At 44.8% G+C, this 20,171-nt stretch overlaps 2 protein-coding genes across 3 annotated transcripts in view; both read right to left on the bottom strand.

Annotated features, from left to right (window-relative positions):
- Window positions 1-9,716, bottom strand: part of Tm9sf3 (transmembrane 9 superfamily member 3) — a 55,192-nt gene extending 45,476 nt beyond the window's left edge. For both annotated transcript variants that reach the window (XM_021151354.3, XM_021151355.2), the window contains exon 1: window positions 9,436-9,716. In XM_021151354.3, the coding sequence (XP_021007013.1) occupies window positions 9,436-9,531 (96 nt within the window). In that variant the 5' untranslated portion in view covers window positions 9,532-9,716. The remainder of the gene's footprint in view (window positions 1-9,435) is intronic.
- Window positions 9,717-17,377: 7,661 nt separating this feature from the next.
- The window catches only part of Pik3ap1 (phosphoinositide-3-kinase adaptor protein 1), a 121,188-nt gene continuing 118,394 nt past the window's right edge, over window positions 17,378-20,171 (bottom strand). Inside the window, exon 17 of the mRNA XM_021152078.3 lies at window positions 17,378-19,428. Coding sequence (XP_021007737.1) covers window positions 19,371-19,428 — 58 coding nt within the window. The 3' untranslated portion in view covers window positions 17,378-19,370. The remainder of the gene's footprint in view (window positions 19,429-20,171) is intronic.

Here is a 20,171-nt window from a genome sequence, read left to right as displayed (position 1 = left end):
CTGGCCCTCTGCAAGAGGTGCTGGGTACTTTCCTTTTTGCATTTCTTTCTTTTTATTTTTTAAGAGTTACTTATTTTATTTGTATGAGTACATTGTAGCTGTCTTCAGACACACCAGAAGAGAGCATATGATCCCATCACAGATGGTTGTGAGCCACCATGTGATTGCTGGGAACTGAACTCAAGACCTCTGAAAGAGCAGTCAGTGTTCTTAACCACTGAGCCATCTCTCCAGCCCCAGGTATTTTCAAATCAACTGATAGTACAAAAGCTGACCCAATAGATAATATTTATGAAGTGCCTATCATGTGCCAACAACTGTGTTCATCACTGAAGGAGTCTGCTTTCAATAGAATGTGTTCCCTACTCTACTGATCTCTTAAAGAGAATCATTTAACAGGAAGCTATACAACTAGCAGCTATATAATTTCTATTTCTACTTCTACCATTAAAAACTGATCGATAAACACTTTCAACAAAAATCTAATGTGTTTACAACCAAATTAACCTTACTCAAATCTACTGTTTCAACTCCTAACGATTCTAGGAGACTCAACCCCAAAGCTCTTCTCTGTCTTCCAAAGAACACCAAGCCACTAGCTTATCTACTCTTACTCCAAAAATTTGTTTCTTCCTTTCTGCTCATATCAACAACCACCACCTCCCTAAAACACACTAACTGCCTCGTTGTTCAGAGAAGACATCATTCAAAGAATCAAAGATGGAAAAACTATTTTACTGTTCAGACACACAGGCAGCATACAGTAAGCCCGAAATTCGATATTAAGGATATACGGACAATAAAAAATATCCCTCTTGCCTGGCACAGTGGCACACGGATGGTGATACATTAATCCCAGCATTTGGGAGGCAGAGAAAGGTACTTCTGACTTCCAGGCCAGCCTGGTCTATGCACTGTGTTCCAGACAGAACTACATGGTCAGACTCTGTCTCAAAAATAAAGCATTTTTTAATATTTAATAAAGAATAAGTCTTCTTTCCTTCAAGTTCACAACCCACGAAGAACTATACATATAAATGACTAACAATGGGGAAAAGGTTGTGACTACAGTAACGAAGAGCTATGGTAGCGACATAAAGGAATAATTAATTCTGCTCTATCAGAGAAAGGTCAGGGTGAAGAGTAATACAGAAAACTACAGGCTGCTTCAAGCAAGTTCAGAAAAACAACTACAGATAATCTCCATACGTGACGTAAGTAATTAACGAGTCTGAGTAATAATGTCTCCATATGCCTCTATCCATAACGCTCTCTTTTCCTTAGGGGTGTGACTGACAGCCCTGTGGTAGGTCTCCCTCCCAATGCACAATCACAGCATTAGTCAGAGTCCTCCTTTCTAGGTTTACATCCTCCCAAGTCTCCAAACTGAGATCTCCACAGCCACTTCTCTCGGATCAGAGTTCCAAGAATGAAAACGTATTTAATACCACTGGTAAACACTGAAGAAACAGTGACATGCCAAGTTCATTGGCAACTTAATCAAAGTATGTGCTGACGATAACAATATTCACTCAGAGATAAAAGAGAGACTGGAACATTGTATAGAAGTGCCCCTTAATGAGAACCTGGCCATGAATTCTGCTGAGTCTGTAGAAATGTTATATGTAACTCTAGAAATACCTTTGAAATAAATCTAAATATTCTTTAGAAATAAAAATTCTGAACATAATTACTTCTTGAAAGTAAAACATTCATTTATTTTACATACATCCAAACAGTTTAAGGGTAACAATATATATTAAACCCACATTCTGAAAAGACATTAGTTAGTTTGAACATGTGAAACCTTAACAGGCTGGCAGAGCTGTAAGGGAATGAGCCAAGAACTAGAACAAAAATGTACACATTCTATAGTTTAAGATTCTCTCCAGGAAGAGAGAACGCAGCAATCAGAAACACAAAGGTACAGGTGAACATTAAAAACTATGACAACAGTGTGGCCAACTCTGTAGTCTAAGAATCTGAAACAGGGCTCAAGCAGCAATGAGAAACACAATCAGCTGCAGGTGAGGACGGAGGAGCCCAGACAATGCTTCACTTTTTTAACAGGCTCCTTTTTTGCAGTCAAATACAATGAACTTAAAATGCTTACTGCTTCATCCAGACTTTATTCACCCCTGAAAGTAAGGGCTCCCAAGCCTAGGTCAAGATCTCAGTTTCCTGAGCATGGTGGGTGAGTTTGAAGCTAATCTGGCTACACAGCCTCTATCTTAAGAGCTCCATCTTAAGAGAGAAAGTTAGAGATATCCTGAAGCCCGAGGAACCAAAAGGAAGCTGCATGGTGGGTGAGTTTGAAGCTAATCTGGCTACACAGCCTCTATCTTAAGAGCTCCATCTTAAGAGAGAAAGTTAGAGATATCCTGAAGCCCGAGGAACCAAAAGGAAGCTATCACAGAACCTTCTAAGGAGGCGGGGAAGCTTTTCCTCCCCTGAAGCTGAGGACAAACTCCCTGAGCTCCCTGAGTTTGGGGAAGGCTTTCCCTCCACTCCTCTACCTTAGAAACCTGTGGTGAAGACCAGGCTAACTCCCTCCCAAAGTATCCCAAGAATTCCTAGCAAGAAATAAAATAAAATTAAATTAAAATAAAATTAAAATACTTTGTTTAGAAAACCTGCACTGGGCAATGGCACTGAGGAACAGGGTGTCCTCATTTACCTGTAAAATGTCTCTGGGGAAGAGGACTGTCAAGGAAGCAGAGCAGAGGTCCCTAGCCTGGCAGTAATTCCATCCATCTGAGCCTCTGGGGGAAGCAGCCCCAAGAAAGGAGAAGCCAGCTTCCTGCGTTTTTCACCTAGTTACTCCCACCTTCAGAATTTCACTGCAACACTGGTTTGCACTGCCCACTCCAGTCAAAATGCCTTAGCACTCTCTTCCTTTCCAAATGTACTTCACCTCTTTCCTTCTCTTTCCCTGAAATCCTCAATGCCCTTCTTTTCTGCAATTAGTCAAATCCTACCTGCCCTTCAGATATGCCTCCTGCTCCTTACTTAACTCCACAGGTGAAGCTTTAACTGACCATCCTTGCACGGCTTCTATGACAGCTCGACGCTAGCTGCCACTTTATAACTACAGTCCAGGAGCTAGGCACAGGCCTAAAGTCTTTCTGTAAACATGGAGTCTTCTCAAAACTGCTAGGCCGTGTTATTTCACCACTTTTACAGATTCAAAATGAAAACAAGAGAGATGCTAAGTAATTTGTTCAAGTCAGGCATGGTGGAGCACACCTGTAATCACAGCCTTTGAAAGCTGATGTGGAGGCAAGCTAAGTCAGAGGCAGCGCAGGCTCCATACCAAGTTCTAGGTCCTCCTTGGCTACCTAGAAAGACCTTGCCTCGTAAATAAATTGTTCAAGCCTCTGTAATTATTATTTTACAAACTAGGACTTTGCTTTTGTTGACTTCCAGATAGTTTTTAAACAAAAAGAAAAAACTTTAAAAGGTAGCTGTACAAAGCAACACAAGTGTACAGCACTCAATGCCAAACAACCTTTTCATTTGAGACTTTAATCTGCTCTAAAGGAAAAGACCCTCAGACAGTATCTGCATTCTAATCTCAGAAGTCAAGACCTTCTTCTCAAGCAGTCGCAGTGCTGGGTCCTGCTCATCTGTTTATGTTTAAAGAGAAGACAGCAAAACTTTACTCCCTGATAAGACACCGTACTTCCCTTCTCCCCCATCTCCGGAAAGAACACTGCAAAAGTGGTGCTGACTTCTTTGTGAGTCAGACTAAGAACTCAGAAATTATGCTGCCCACCCAGGATCAGAAACTCAAAATTAGGGCTCAAGCGCTATCTTTCATTTTTACAGGAAAGGATCATGTTGACTTTAAAATGCTTTTATTAGAGAGAGCAAAATCCATTTATGTATTTCAGAAATTAGTTTCAAAAGCCTTTCAATTATTTAAAACTATACTTAAGAATATTAATATAAATTAGATTTCCTTCTAATTTTTGTTTTCAACAGTGTGTTGAGATAATGATTCTTTTTTTTTTTAAAGATTTATTTATTATATGTAAGTACACTGTAGCTGTCTTCAGACACTCCAGAAGAGGGCGCCAGATCTCGTTACGGATGGTTGTGAGCCACCATGTGGTTGCTGGGATTTGAACTCTGGACCTTCGGAAGAGCAGTCGGGTGCTCTTACCCACTGAGCCATCTCACCAGCCCCCTGATTCTTTCTTAAAATAGCTCTGTACCTCAACTTTCCATTTATCACTAAGTACAGCCCAAAACAGGCCCAAGTATGGCATTTTGTACAAACTAAATCTGCACTAGCATGTTCAAAGCTCATTTGTAGGACATGCCTAATTCTCATAAATCATCAAGAATGTTTCTAACGTTCCTATATTTTTAACACAGACTATGACAAAAGCTGCCATTTGTTGTCTGAACAAATCCTTCTGTAGGTGGGGACTAGAGAGCTGGCTCAGTGGTTAAAAGCACTTGCTGCTCCTGCAGAGGACTCAGGTTCAGTTTCCAGGACCTGTATGGCAGCCCACAACCCACTGTAACTCCTCTTCTAGGGGATCTGATGCCCTCTTCTGGTCTCCATGGGCGCTGCATGCACATGGAGCCTTTCTATATAGACAAGCCAGACCCTTAATAAACAGGAAAAAAAAATCGAGTCTTAAAACCTTTTCCAAATCAAATCAGTGGTACAATATAAAAAGTTTCCGACAGAGGCAAAGTAAGACATCTTAGGCAGAGGTGGGGCCACCCCACATCAGAAATTCTGAAACCACAACTGCAAAGACTAAAAGAATTGGGATTCAGATAAGGAACCTAGAGCTATGCCCACAGGTGAGGAACGGGCTGGTTTTGTTCACTATGCTGTACGTGAGTTTCATGCTGCCACACTACATATTTTTGCTCCTAGTAGTTACCTAATCACTCGAGTCATTCAACAGACACTAGCTATGTACTCCTAAGACTAAGCACAGTGCTATGGTACATATGTAACAGGTGTGAGGGAAGGGACACAAGAACAGGACACAACCTGCTGACTATGCTGAGAAACAGAACCCACAAAAGTGCCACATGTTTTTCACCCACTGAGCTATCTTCCTCACCTTCTTCCTTACTTTAAAGCCCCCCCCCCCAAAGGGTCTCGTTATGTAGCCCTGGCTGACCTGGAACTCACAAGAGAGCCATCTGACTCTGTCTCCCAGTGCTGGGATTAAAGGTGTGTATGACTATGTCTGTCTTTAAAGAGAACTTTTTATGACCCTTCAGTGATGTAATAAGAGACCATCTTTGATAAATGAAAGTATTCGTTAATTTTAATTTCAGTGTCCTATAATCTATACAGTCCAACCTTTAAAAACTAAAATTAGCAGATTCTCCAGAAGTCAACAGCTCATTTCCTTCTCATCATTTTTCCAAGAATGCTGGAAGAACTATGGATAAATAAGCACATAAAGAATACAGGGGGATGGGAGAAGGGTGCCAACAAGATGGCCGGCCAGCTCAATGGATAAAGGTACTGGCTGCTAAGCCTGACAAACTGAATTTCAGTCCGAGTCTACACGCAGAAGGAAAGAACCATCTCCCACAAGCTTTCCTCTGGCCTCCACATGCCCACTGCGGCTCACACAGTCACTTCCCAAACCACGGAAGAAAACAAGCAACTACATGTGTAGCCAAAAAGTTTAAAGAACTCTATATGGGTCAAATGGTAAGCCAAGCCCTAGGTAAGTGGGTACAGAAAAAAGGGGAGCGTGGGGGCTATAGGGGATAACAGGATAGTCATTCCTTCTTAGAACCAGCTAATTTGGGGGACCCACTATAAAATAAAACTATCTACCAGGGATAATGATGCATGCCCCAGCTATTCAAAAACCCAAGGCAGGAAAATCACTTAAGTCCAGCCAAGAATTCACGATCAGTTTAGCCAATACTAAGACTCCATCCTCCAAAAAGCAACAGTAAAACGGCTGGAGAGATGGCTCAGCAGGTAAGAGTGCTAGCTGCTCTTCCTAAGGACCACACAGTTTGGTTCCCTGTAACTCCAGTTTCAGGGGATTCAACACCCTTCTATGGCCTCCAAGAGCAAATGCACAAATAATAAATTTTTCAAATAAAAAATGTTTTAAAAGTAGCAAGCAAGAAAAGTATAAGATCCTTTGTTCATAAATAATTTCAACATGGTGGCTTAGTGGCACTGAAACAAGGAAGTGCAGTCTTGCATGAATGCTCGGCCACCTGTCCACTGTGCATGAGCCCTATGGCTTCCTAATGCTTGTACAAACAATGTGGACCTAGACTCACCCAAACACTTCCTCAGACTCACCCAAACACTTCCTCATGAACTTAAAAGTTCCATCCAGGGCTTTATGGTCCTGTTCTCAAGAAAACAAGCTGAGCTGACTAAAGAAACCAATGTGGGCCTAGGAAAACACCTCAGTTGGTAAAGCTCTCCAGTATCCACGGAAGAAGCCAAGGGAGGTGGTGCACACCTGTATCCCAGCACTTGGGAGGAAGAGCCGCAAGGATCCCTGGGGCTCACTGGCTAGCCAGCCTAGCTTATTGAGTGAGCTTACATGGCCTCTCACCAGCAAAGGCAGGGAGCAACTGAGGACAAACTTACTACCAACCTCTGACCTCCATACGCACACGTGCACACAGCCAAACCCATATACAAAAACATGCACAAAATTTGTTTCTTCAAAAGACTTATTAACTAGAAGGTGGTTTAGGGTCAAATTCCACCTCTATTCATACTGGGTGCAACTTCACACAAGACTACCTCTCGAGGCCTATCTCCTAGTCTGTTAGGGTGCATCACTCTCCTGCCATGGTTACTTATCTTAGGGTGCTATGATGTAAAACTGAGGTCTTGCACACGTTAGGAAAGCACACCACAACCAAGCTACCTCTCTGGCCCTCACTGTTGTCAACACACACTGAATGTGAGTTAATATATGGAAAACCACACAGGACCTGGCACATACTGTTTCAAGTCCTATTAGTATTCCTTCAGTAAGGTCTCGGCAGAAAATGGTCTAAAGGGCAAGCTTTAGCTTCTGCAAGTTGTTCTTTAATTAATAACTCAACACCACAAGTGGTTTTTTAAACATCACTCAGCAATCTTCCCTTGACAACTTGTCTCCTTCTCTCTTCACTAGCTACTCTGCCTTCTTGGAAGAAAAGAAAAAAGAAGTCACTTGATTAGAGCCCTATTATCCGGCCAAGGTGAAGACCTAGGTTTCAAGAAATAGTTCCAAGAAACTTAGAAGAAGTAAAGGAAAGGATCTTTTTCAACACACATGTGCACTGACTCCCACTCTCCCGCTTCAGTGCGGCAACCATCGCACACATGCCGTAGCTTCACACCGCATCCTTTTGGGATAAGAGTGGAGTGCAGAGATACGGCCGTGCACAGCATCTGCAAAGCCATGGGCTCTATCTCCAATGGGGGGGGGGGGAGGCGCAGGGGGACCAGTATCCCTTTTATTAAATATTTTATGTACATAAAAATTAAAACATTCCAGGTGTAGCCAGATGTGGTGGGGCTCACCTTCAATCCCAGCACTCAGGAGGCAGAGGCAGGAGGATCTCAGAATTCAAGGCCAGCCTGGTCTAAAGAACAAGTTCCAGGACAGCCAGGGCTACACAGAGGAAACCCTGTTTCAAAAAAAGGAGTATTCCATTCAGTGGTGGAATATGTACATACCACACAGAATGGCCTGAGTTCAATCCCCAGAACTGAATGAATGAATGAACGAATGAAGTAACTAAATATGGCATTCTTAACAATAAAATTTCACTGAACTGGGGACTGGAGAGATGGCTCAAGCCAGTTAAGACCTAGCTTTGGTTCCCAGTATTCACACTGGGTAGCTTACTTCTGTCACTCTAGTTCCAGGGGATCTGACACCCTCTTCTAGCCTCTAAGATACTCAGAATATACATGATACACATACTACATTCATGCTGGCAAAACTGACACATAGAATAAAAATAAATAAGCTTTAAAATTTTTCTCATTGAAACTGCCATGCACAAAACTTGTGGATTATGCTACAGTTCTGTACACTTACAACTGATTATATTATAAACTAAGTCTTCCCTCTTAGTAGCAGTATAAAATAGAAAATTCAAAAAGGTAGAACATAAATTTCTGTCTATATGGTCGATCTAAAACTAACAACAAGTTCCAGATTTTACATGGAAACTCAACTGTTTAAAAAAATGGCAAATACTATTTAAACTACTATACTTGCTGAAATTTAAAGGAAACCAAAAATATCTTAAAGTGAAAAATCACAAGTGTCGCAGAAAAAAGTTACTGATTCAGCGTTTCTCTAGGGAAAAAAAAAACTCGCATACACATGCAATTAGATTCTGGCAGTGACTGATAATACAACAGCCTAGTTTAGAGTTTTTTATTGGCTAATCCAGGCCATTGAACAAAGTTTTATTCACTACAAACAAAATCTACCGTCTGCCCCTTAAAGCAGCGTACTCCCATTTTGTCACCGATCAGCTACAGCCAAACGTTCTCCACATATTTTAAATTTAGTAAATACACAACTACTCGGGCAAAAAAAATCATAATACTAATAAGAACCTAGAAACAATCTCCAATTCGCCAAGCAATCTTCTAGGTTTATCTGACTTTCCACACTTCCCGGCGTCTACCATTCTGAATAAAGAAATAAGTAAGTGAATTCCACAGCGTTACAGCTCTAGGTGAAAGTCACTCCAAGAGTCATTAATAGGCGAGCTTTGATGTGAAGATACAATTAAATAAACCGCCAATCAACTTCAGGCCAAAAGCAAAAGTGAGTGGGGGTGTGGCCTGAGGGCTGGGTGACACAAGGGCAGAGCTGTCCCAGTTAGGGACCGACCACCCGAACAGGGCGTCCTCTGGGCACTCACGGAGCGTGGAGAAAGTTACAAGGGAGTCCTGGGGACCGAGTGCGTGCAGGGTGAAGACGTGTCCGCGTGTAAACCGTTCACACCTCCGCTTCCCTAAAGCTGTCCCCACCCCACGGTTTAAATCCCGTTCGGGCGAGAGGGAGAGAGAAGGGTAGGAAGAGGCCGGAGCCCTGCGCGAAGCGATGGGTATTTCCTGGTTGGCAAGCGCCTGGATCACCACGCATCCATCCTCCGCCGTGCTGTGTGCACAGCGTCCAGTTTCCCGGGTCCAGAGCCCGCTCCGGGCCGACCCCGGGGTAGCAGCCCCGAGAGGCGGAGCTGGGGAGCAAGGCCCAGGCAGCCCCGAGTGCTCGGAAATGCCTCCTCCCAGCTCCCGCGGATCCGGCCCCGCCATGCCCGACCGGAAGGAGCGCTCGGGCGGCCGCGGGGCTGCACCGGGCCCCCCGGGCCTTCGGACCACGCCGGGCCTGGCGGGGCGGCAGGCTGGGGAGCGGGGCTGGGGCGGGGGCGGCCGCGCGGCTCGCTTCGCCTCACCGTGTGTTCGTGCTCGTCAGACCGAGCCCGGGGCAGCAGCAGCAGCAACAACGCGGCGGCCGCCGCCACGCCAGGAGCGCCCGGCAGCGGCCTCATCCTCCGCGCTCCCACAGGCCCGGCGCCGGCCCACCGACTCCTCCGCCGCCGCCGCCGCCGATTCACATCCACCGGGCGCGGACAGACGCACGGGGCCCGGGCACAGCCGCTGCCTCCGCCGCCGTCACCGCCCGCTCCGCGCCGCCCCCGCCCCCCGGCCTCCGAGCCTCTTCCTCTGACTCAGCCACGTCATCCGGCCACCCCGGCACACGCCGGAAGTCCTCCCGACGCGGGGCCGCAACCGTCGCCGGCCGTGGGGCGCCGGCGCGCGCAGGCCGCGGGGTTGAAAGGTTCCGGAGTCGCCGCTGCTGTGCTGCTTGCTCAGCCTCGGCCTGGGCCTGAGCCTGGGCCCTCGCGCGCCCGGCTGCCGGCGGGCTGGGGTGACATCGGCTCAGGCGCCTAGCTCGCCACGGCGTGCGCGAACACCCCTTCCCTCTAACCACGGGCTCCGCAAGCTTCTTTATGGACGATGATTATTAAACTTGGACAGGGTCGGTTGGGTGTTTAAACATCACCGTGTACTGTTTAGACTTCTATACAATCAAGAGACCTGAGCTAAGTTGACATTCTTGTTCATCTGCCTACGTTTACGTATTGTTTTTCTCAGCCTCAATCATAAATGTGCCGGGAAGCTCCTCAGCGCTCCAATCACTTGATCTCATATTCTGTAACTGAGCCGGTAGTAATGAGCTAAGTTTGGTATCTTACTCTTGTAAGCCCCAGCATTCCGGAAGCTGGACTGATTGTTGTTTATTGCATACTTGCTTGGGTTACAGCGTGAGACAAAAGAAGAAAAGAAAACAAAACGAAATAATCGGGTCATAGCGGTGCGGGCATGTAATCCCAGCACCAGGACGGCAGAGGCAGAATTGCAGAAAGATTGGAGCCAACCTTATCTACAGGCTCAGTACCAAGCCTGCCAGGCTACATAGCAAGGCCCCGTCTCAAACCAAAACGTACTACGGACTCAGAAATGATCAGAAGGACACTTCTCTAAATGTGGGACTTAGAGGAAGATTGTCTCATCCATTCGTATTGGGCAGGTTTTGGTATTTGGTCGTGTAATACCTCACAGCCAATATTCTATACCACCATACTGTGCAGAAGTCTGAAGAAGACCCCACTACCAATCTTCCTTCCCTGTCCATTCCCAAGGAGTACCAACATGATTTCCTACAAAGAAATCAAATTATATCGTTTTTGTCCAAAACACATCTTGAATAGTTAGAACTCATTGTGGAATCATCAGTAATGGTTTCATCTGCCAGGCACTCTGATACTCACACAGACCCTATGCAACAGCTACCTTTAGTGTGTCCACTTACAGAAAAGTGACAGATGCACAGGTTGGGTGACTTGCTGAAAGACTAGACCCAGTTTGCTTCTTTAGTTTGTTAACTGCTAATGTATTACCAACCAGACAGCTCTTTAAAAGGTGAATTAGATGTGCTCTCATTGGCATGAAATATCCAAGAAGCACTTACAAATGGAAAAGTCTGCTACCATTTTAAATGGTAGCATGCTAGTTTGCCTGTAGAAAACAATCTTTCTTAAGTGATTAATATTCAAACCATTACAAGAGTGATTTGCTTCAAAAATTTGTATACCCCTCTTAGGAAGTTTGTGTATGTGTGTGTTATGTATATTGTGCTAGTACGTGCTCATGTGTTTGTGTGTGTGTGTGTGTGTTCAAGTCAGATATTGACACACAGATGTCTTCCCCAAACACTGCCCACATATTTTTTGGGACAATGTCTCTCGCTGAAGCTGAAGCTCAGGTATTCTGCTACACAGGCTAGCCAGCAAGACCTGGGAATCCTCCTGTCTCCACATCCCCCTTTATGTGGGTTCTTGGGATCTGAACCCAAATCCTTACACAAGCAATTTACCGAGTCATATTAGATCTCCAGCCCTGTTTGCATGTGTGTGCTACATGTGTAATGAGGTTAGAGATGATGCCTTTGCTGATGAATGCAGTCCACCTTCCTCCGTCTGTGACTTAGTCACTGTTCTTCTATTGCTGTGAAGACAGACACGGTGACCAAGGCGACTCATAAAATAAAGCCTTTGCCTGGGGTTTGGAGGGCTGGCTTACAGTTTCCGAGGGTCAGTCCATGGCAGGGAGCATTGCCGTAAGCATGGCACTGGGTCAGTAGCTGAGAGCTACTTAGGATCTTCAAGCAGAGAACAGGAGACTGGGTCTGGCAGAGACTTGAAGCCTCACAGCTCACACCCAAAGACATACTTCCCCCAACAAAGCCATACCTCCTAACCTTTGTAATCCTTTCAAATAGCCTCACTCCCTGGCAACCAGATATCTAAATATACGAGGCTGCGGGGGGCCATTCTTATTCAAACCACTTCAATGACTGTGCACCTGCACAATGAGACCCAACTTTACTGTGCAAGTTAAGGTTTAGGGTTGTTTGTTTGTTTTGGTTTATTTGTGGGGGGAGGGTTATTTGTCAACTTGGCATGCACTAGAAACACTTGGAAAGAGGAAACCTTGATTAAAGAACTGCCTCCATCAGATAGGCCTTTGGGCATGTCTGTAGCGCATTTTTTTTTTCCTGATTCCTGGTTGATGTGGGAGGATCCAGCCCATAGTTGAAGTGCTATCTATCCATGGTCCTGGGTTGTATTGAAAAGCAAATAGAGCAAGCCACGGGAACAAGCCAGCACTGCCCCCAGTCTCCCGCTTGACTTTCCGCATTACATTCCCATTGAGGGTAATGATGGACTGAGACGTGGAAATGTAAGCCAAGTAAACTTATTCCTCCCAAAGTTGTTCATGGTGTGTACACAGCAGCAGAAAGCAACCTAGAACATTTACCTATGTTCTGCCTTCATTCATACGTGTCAGATACACATCATGTTCCTTGCACCTCTGTGACCTATGCAGTGCTGGGAATGGATCCCACGGCCATCTTTATGTTAGGCAAGCGTTCTGCCACATGGTTAAGCCAACACTAATGCTTTGCTCATGGTGTTCTCTTTATCTACGATGTCCTGTTTCACCGCCACGCTTTAATCCTACCCTTCCAAGGCCACCCATCTTCAGTGAGAACCTGCATCCCGTCCTTGGGCGATTGAGCATCCCTTCTTTGGAGGTTCCCATAGCATTTGATACGTTAGGTCCTACTTGTTACCTAACCCAAGTTCCTCTGTATTGCAGTCTGACCTTTCTAGATGGAAGGAACTATCATTTGCTTATTATTTGTCTCTACTACCAGGTTGGTGCTTGTCTCATAGGCACTCAACAACTGTTTGCTGGGTAAAGACGTTAACAAGTCAAAAGGCAAATTCCAGCTAGTCTAAGAGACATCTCAAGGCAGTACATGATGAACTGCACGTGGAGCCTACATCAGTAACTGCTACAAAAATCAGAGGAGGAAATCCGATTCATCTTTGTCCATCCCCCAGAGCACCTAGCATGGCAATGGGCTCACAGGGGAGGCTCAGCAAATGCTCCGTGAATGAATACTCACTGCCTTTGAGTGAAGCAATGATGGGCGGTAGAAGAACAAACAGCATGGGTACCACATTGAAAAGGATGAGCAGTTTCTTATCTGACCATCATCACCAGCCTCCACAGATGCTCTGTATACAGTGCTGCTGGGTTTTGTGGGGGAGCACCAGGCTGGCAAATGATCAGAGGTGGAAAGGACACAGGGTAAATTTAAAATTAGGAACCCTTATCCCAAAAGCTGTTGCCTGGACGTGGGATATTGTCTTCTAGCTGGGCTGCCTTTTCTGGCCTCAGTTGGGAGAGGAAGTGTTTAGCCTCACAGAGACTTGAAGTGCCAGGGTAGGGAGATGGGGCCGGGGTGGGGGGGCACCCAGGCAGAGGAGAAGGGGAGGAGGAGGGGGGAAGGACTGTGGAAGGGTTTGACCAGGAGGCAGGCACTGAACAAGATGTAACTTAAATACGTAAAAAGATAAAATTAAAATCTAAAATATAATTAGGAACCCTTACATTAACAAATAGGCAGGACATGTTAAAATAAAACAAAATAAAAAATGCACAGTGTAACTGATTTAAGTGTTCCCTAAGCAGTAACAGGAGTGGGCAGTAAGAGAAGGAGACGGCCTATCCCAGTGGAGAATTTGGGAAGATCTTGTGAAGGGAAGGACAATATAAGGTCATCAATTCAACAACTCTATTGAGCGTTTTCTCTGGTATGGCATCGGTCAATAGAACTGTGGTAATGACTGGTGGAGAAAGGATTGGGGGAGAGATGGTCCGACTAGAGAAAAACAAGTGTGGCTTCAAGTTCCTTGAGATTTGATAGTCTCTAGGCTGAACCAAAGCGCGAGGGGCACCATCAAAATTAGGTCTGGGGCTAGGATGTAGTAGAGCATGCACAAAGTTCTGGGTTTCATCCTTAGCGCCCCAAGAAGATAATAATAATAATAATAATAATAATAATAATAATAATAATAATAAAGATGTTTTGCCAAACCGGGGAGTAAGAGTCACGGATGTCTTATAAATATGCTGTTTTATCGGTTTCTTCTAGACTAACTTCATTCCTTGACACGTGGGAGCCAGAAGTGGAAGCAATGAAAATAAACCTCTCAGGAACAGTGCAGCCTCCTCCTGCAACTGTTTTACTAGGACCCAGTTACGCTTAGAGAACTGAGAACATAGAAAACAAGTAAGAAAAAAACACAAATTCTGACTTTTATTCCTTCTAAATGTGATCATCGAAGTCTTAGGTTACAGATGACGATGTAGCTTCTGCTCTCCGCGCTCCGTTACACTTTTCTTGGAAAAACATTATCTTTTCAAGAAGACAGTTTGTTGGCACAGGCTTGTCTACCAGCATCAGGACATGAGCCTCCACTATGAACTCAGAATGAATACCAGACGAGCTATGGCCGCATAGTGAAACTCTGTCTCAAAACACCAATTCAAGCATGTGTGTGTGTGTGTGTGTGTGTGTGTTCAATTATATGTGTTTATAGTTAATCATATACTATACACGTACACACACAATATATATATATTCTTTGGCGGTGTTGGAGTTGAACCCAGATTTTAGCATGCTAGGCAACTGCTCTATCACTGATCTATGTGACCAGTCTTTGATGACTGGGGTGTTGTTTGTTACTTGTTTTTGTATTGCTGATACAAGGTCTTACAATATAGCCTAGACTGGCCTGGAAATTCTAGGACTTAGGCACATTGCCTCTGGCTCCTTGAACTTCTGTTTCTTCTTTATATTTGCCTTGGCTGTCACTTCAGGAAGATGAGGGAAGAACACCTACCACTTTCCAACACTACTTTTCCTGTTCTAGCTGAACTGTTCTAGAACTTTATTATTGCTTTGAATTCTTTCTTTAGGAAGCTATCAGTCAAAACATTCATGGGCAAACCAAGGTGCCTTCAATCCTTGTAACCTGAGTTTTGTCTCTGGAATCCTCATGGTAGAAGGAAGGAACTCCGTCCTACAAATTGTCCTCTGACCTCCACTGTGGGACAGATCTCAGCTCACCCCCTCCACCTCCCACGACACACAAATGAGAAAAAAACTTTACTTTGGGGACTTCAGAGCAATCAAGGCCATTCATTTCTTTCTGTGGTTCATATTTCATTGTGTCTGACTCAGTTCCATTTGGTTTTTGTTGTCTGTTTTTGTTTGGTTTGACATCTTCAAGATAGAGTCTCAATGTAATTCAGGCTAACCTTGAGATCACTATGTAGCCCAGGCTGGCCTCAAACTCATAATCTTTCTGCTTCTTTATGGATTGTACAGACGCAACACCACACTCTGCCTTCACCCAGTTGGTTTTTTTTTTCTTTTAATTAATTAACCTATTATAATGATTAAAGGCAAGAAACAGCAGCTGTCACATAATACGAAGCTCTGAGGGTGGAGGTTGCACCATTGTAGAGCTCTTGCTCAACATGAGGAAAGTAGGGCCTTGGGTTCTATCCCATCTCCTCGCCCTCTCCTTCTCCTCACCCATCCTGCCCACACACAAGGATCCTAGCTGCTTAGGTGGTGATGACGCCAATGTTCCCTCAGAAGGGGTTCCCTGCCTTGGCATTCCAGACTTGGAGCTGCCTGGAGAACTACCAAGTGCACAACTGTGTGTTTCCAAGGTGATGAAGCACACCGCCGTGACGTCATGATGTGAGTTCAGGCAGTAAGCAGCTGACTGAAATAAAAGCAGAGCTTCCTGCCTGCCAAATAAAGATCCTTGTCCTAACACCACGCTGACTCTCCTGGTATAGAAAAATAAAACTGTCTTCCACCCTGTGGATGAAATGAGCTTTGGCAGGCTAGCCTGGGGACCTTTCTTTCTTTCTCTATGAGAAAATGAATTCCAAGTTGTGTGTTGGAGAATTCTAAATCTTTTACCCTCCCACTCACCCTCTCACTACCCTGGGAAGCCTTGTGTCTGGCCAGCAGGAATGAATGAAAACTATTTTTATTCTTAATAACTTGCTTGGAAACCAAATGAATCCAAGCAAATATTTTATAGTTAGAGTCCTCCAGTTTTAGATTTAATCACTTGTCTTTCTCAGAAACAAATCTATCACCAAACAGGTGGAACTCACACACTGTTTTCTGAAGGAGTTGCATAGAATACCTACTTGCTTCCTTAGGGTATGTGGGAAAGAAATCTAAAGACCCCAGCTATAGGCGTCTTACTGGACTGGCTAAGCTGCCCTTTGCTTTTGTTTGTTTTTATAATAAAGGATCGGGAGAGTCACTATCTGCTTGTTTTGTGGGATCAGTCATTAGAGTGGTCTAGATGCATATTCATTGTGTGGCTACAGCAATGCATGAAGAGTCACTGGAATCCGTTAAATATGCCAATTTAAATTATTCGCTTGGAACGTCAACTTCTCATTCATATTTAGTCTCTCAGTCTTTGTGCCTCGTTATTTATGCAGTTGGTCATCTGTGCCTAGAAGTGAACATAAGATGAAGGAAAAGTGCTGGCTGACCTCATTAATGGAGGCTGCGGGGAATGTGACCATTGTGTTTCTCTCTGCTGAGCTCCCTGGTAAAATGTGGAGGAAAGAAGGTGGTGAAAAGAACAAACTTTATTAACACCATCCAGGTGATTCATTTGGATTCTTCTTCTTCTTCTTCTTCTTCTTCTTCTTCTTCTTCTTCTTCTTCTTCTTCTTCTTCTTCTTCTTCTTCTTCTTCTTCTTCTTCTTCTCTCTTCTTCCTCCTCCTCCTTCTCCTCCTCCTCCTCCTCCTCCTTCTTCTCACACAACTTACCAGCTTGCTGAAGCGGGAGTTATGGCTACACCACTTTGGTTGCCAGAGGATCACATGTGCACACCGCCGCCTTCCCCCCACCCCACCCCTCCAGGAACTATCTTTGGATCCTCAAATGAAAGACACACACACACATTAGCTTAATTTTAAATACCTCAAAGGTTGGGCACTCCTAAACCTTTCCCTGCTATCACAGGTCCAATCAGGGAAGTGGCCAGTGACCACTTACCTGAAATCTCACTTGGCTGCTTGGCTTTATCTCCTGCCACTACTGTGTTCCATTCTTCTGCCCAGAGTCATCGTGAATCTCTCCGGTTCCTCTTTTGTCCTAGATCACACAACTCTAACTGTCCCACCCCATGCCCAGTCATTGGCTGTTGGCATCTTTATTGATTGATCAAAAACCAATTGGGGTCAAGGACCTTTAGCATATGGGCACTCAGATTCTAGATTGGATCAATGCATTAGAACCAATCTCCAACAGCTTGCTGGTTCAGGGAATATTTCCTCAGGACTTAAGACTGGCCACTCCTGACTCTGAGCAGTTCTATGTACCTCCCAAGAGTGTCACGTCCATCAGACCCAGGCTCCTCAAAAAGCACTTTCAGTTTTCTTTACTATTTATTTTAATACAAGAATAAAATGCAATAATATATCCAGACATTGCACAGACAGCAGTGTTGTTATCAAACTTGTTCACCAGAATATGTACACCAGCCTCAGTTTGGTATCCAAAGGGGGCTTAAGATAATGAGATACAAATCTTTGATCAAAATCCCCGAGAAGGGGATGGTGAAGAACAACCACACTGATGTCATCTTTGTTCTATGTGATATTCTCTTACTTCTCCCAAACAAGTGACAAGAGGGTTGAGGGGCACTTGCAGAATGGCTCCCATGTTCCAGGTTCTCTGTGAGATACTTTGGGAAAATACTCTCCCATGGTAGACATGATCAATGGTGTGTTTTATACAACAACTCAAGAGTCCCCCAGAGGTTAAACTCAGGAAGTGTTGAACGGTGGAATGAGAATGAAGGGGGATCTTTAATTATGAGAAAAGGGCCCAGTAAGAATACACTTAAACAGATCAATATGTCTATATATGGGACTGGACAATGGTTTCATGAGAAACAACCATATTACTTATATTTTAAAAGGACCCCTCCTGATAACCTTACTGTATACAGTAAGGTAAAATTAAGGATCTATGCTCTGAAGGTAGGTTTATATAACAGGAACTCAAAATTCATAACATGGTGACAGGCCTATACTCTCTATACAGATTTACCAGACTTGATTGTAACAGTCTGTAGTAGCAGTAGTATTGTTCCTGGGAGAAAACATTTTAGCTTCTTTCTTCTACTACTTCAGGCTCCTCAGGGGGGAAAGAAATATCAAGGGTCCTTCTCCTTCTTTATGGCCAGAACTAAGACATATAAAGGCCAGACCATAGTCTGGTTCTGATCATTTTCAGTGGTTTCCTATAACACAGCTAGTTGGACAGCATACTGAGGTACGAAAGCCCAAAGTGAAGGCGGCAGCTGATAGTCCCATACCTGGGTGATTCAGAAAAGGGAAATGTCTGGAAGGCAGACAGTGAGGTATGGCTCTCGATTTCTACATTTGGAGAGTTCTTAAGAGAGGGTGAGCCGTGGAAGGACTGGACTTCTTAGAGACACAAAGTGTGCTGACAGAGGCTAGGGAGATGGATCAGTAGATAAAGTGCTTGCTGTCCAAGCATGAGGGCCAGTATTCAAATCCCCAGCATCCCACAGATACCAAGGGGCCATGGTAACCTGGCTGCAATGTCAGCACCGGAAGAGTGGAGCCAGGAGATCCCTAGAGCAAGCTAGACTGATTGTACCGGTAATCTCTGCCTCAGTAAATAGAGGGAGAGTGACAGAGACTTCCAACATTGCTTCTAGTCTCCACACAGAGGCGCATACATATGCCCACAGACGGACAGACAGACAGACAGACACCTGCACATGCACACCACACATGTACACACTCGAGAGAAAGAGGGTGATGACAGAACCACCTGTTCCACACTTCTGGGGAACTCCAAATGCCACAGTGGCACAGGAGTCTGGCTTAACCCCTTCTAAGATGTTTTTCAGCTTGTTGTATGTGACCAGCCCCAGGACAAACGTAGGGATGTGGAAGAACTACTTGAAAGTTAGGTCCCTTCTGCTGAGAGGGCTATAACCACTTCCAGAGATTAGGCTGCACTGCCAGGTATGTATGGGCTAATGGATGTTGACTACAGTAGGCTCACTTGATAAGAACATGCCCATCAATCCTGGTAGTCTCCTGCTGTAGGATACGAGAGGTAAGTATCTTCATCCTTTTGGCAAACTAGAATGTGAGCCGATATATTCGGCAACGTTGAACAAAGACGCCTTCATCTCAGGTTTCATCACGCCTTAATGATGTCTTCAAGGATTACCCAAACCAGCAGGGCGACACCATCACCAGTGACAGTGGCTCTCAAGGTCCATAGTCATGCAGAAAACTCAATATGAAGACTTCATCAACAGGCTGAGAATTGCTAGTCTGAAAAGTCCTGAAGTTGGCCGGATCTAGGAGGCGGGATCAGCGACCTCTGGGTGGAACCGGCGGAGGAGGATGGAAGGACTCCCGGGTTAGAGGCCTGCAGCGAGAAATAAAGCAACCCTATAAAAAACTAACCAAATCAGAGTTCTTGGGTATCCACAACCTGTGGCTAATTTGAAGTGGTGTGTAAAAGACACTGTCCTTTGTCAAGGAGTCAAGACACAAGAAATGTCTCATGACATAGATGCCATGGCTTCTGATCCCTGAACGTAGGGGTCTAACAGCAGAGGTAGTGACAAATGCCAATTCCCAGGCCCCACCGCTGTGGTGGTTTGAATATGCTTGCCCCAGGGAGTGGCACTGTTAGGAGGTGTGGACTTGTTGGAGGAAGGGTGGCCTTGTTGGAGGAAGTATGGTACTGTGAAGGTGTACAATGAGACTCTCCTCCTAGCCACATGGGAGCCAGTCTGCTCCTAGCTTCTACTAAATGAAGATGTAGAACTTTCACCTCCTCCAGTGCCTGCCTGAATGCAGCCATGTTTCCTGCCTTGATGAAAATGAATGAAACCTCTGAACTTGTAAGCTAGCCCCAATGTCCTTTATAAGAGTTGCCTTGGCCATGGTGTCTGCTCACAGCAATAGAACCCAAACTATGACGACCTCTGTTCACCACACTCTTGAGCTCAGTATAAGACCTTTCTACAGTATCCCAGTCGCAAAGCCCTCGAATTAACTATGCCTTTCATTTTCTGTTGCTTTGTCACCCTCGGGTCTTGTTGACCCTGGAGGGACTGCATTTCTCAGTTAGGTAAAGCCCCCATGGCCTCCTTGTGAGCATTA

Source organism: Mus caroli, unplaced genomic scaffold, assembly GCF_978045245.1.
Source record: "Mus caroli unplaced genomic scaffold, Mus_caroli_1 scaffold_20, whole genome shotgun sequence".
NCBI lineage: Eukaryota > Metazoa > Chordata > Mammalia > Rodentia > Muridae > Mus > Mus caroli.
Note: the sequence above shows the minus strand (reverse complement) of the source record. Positions and strands in the feature narration are given on the sequence as shown.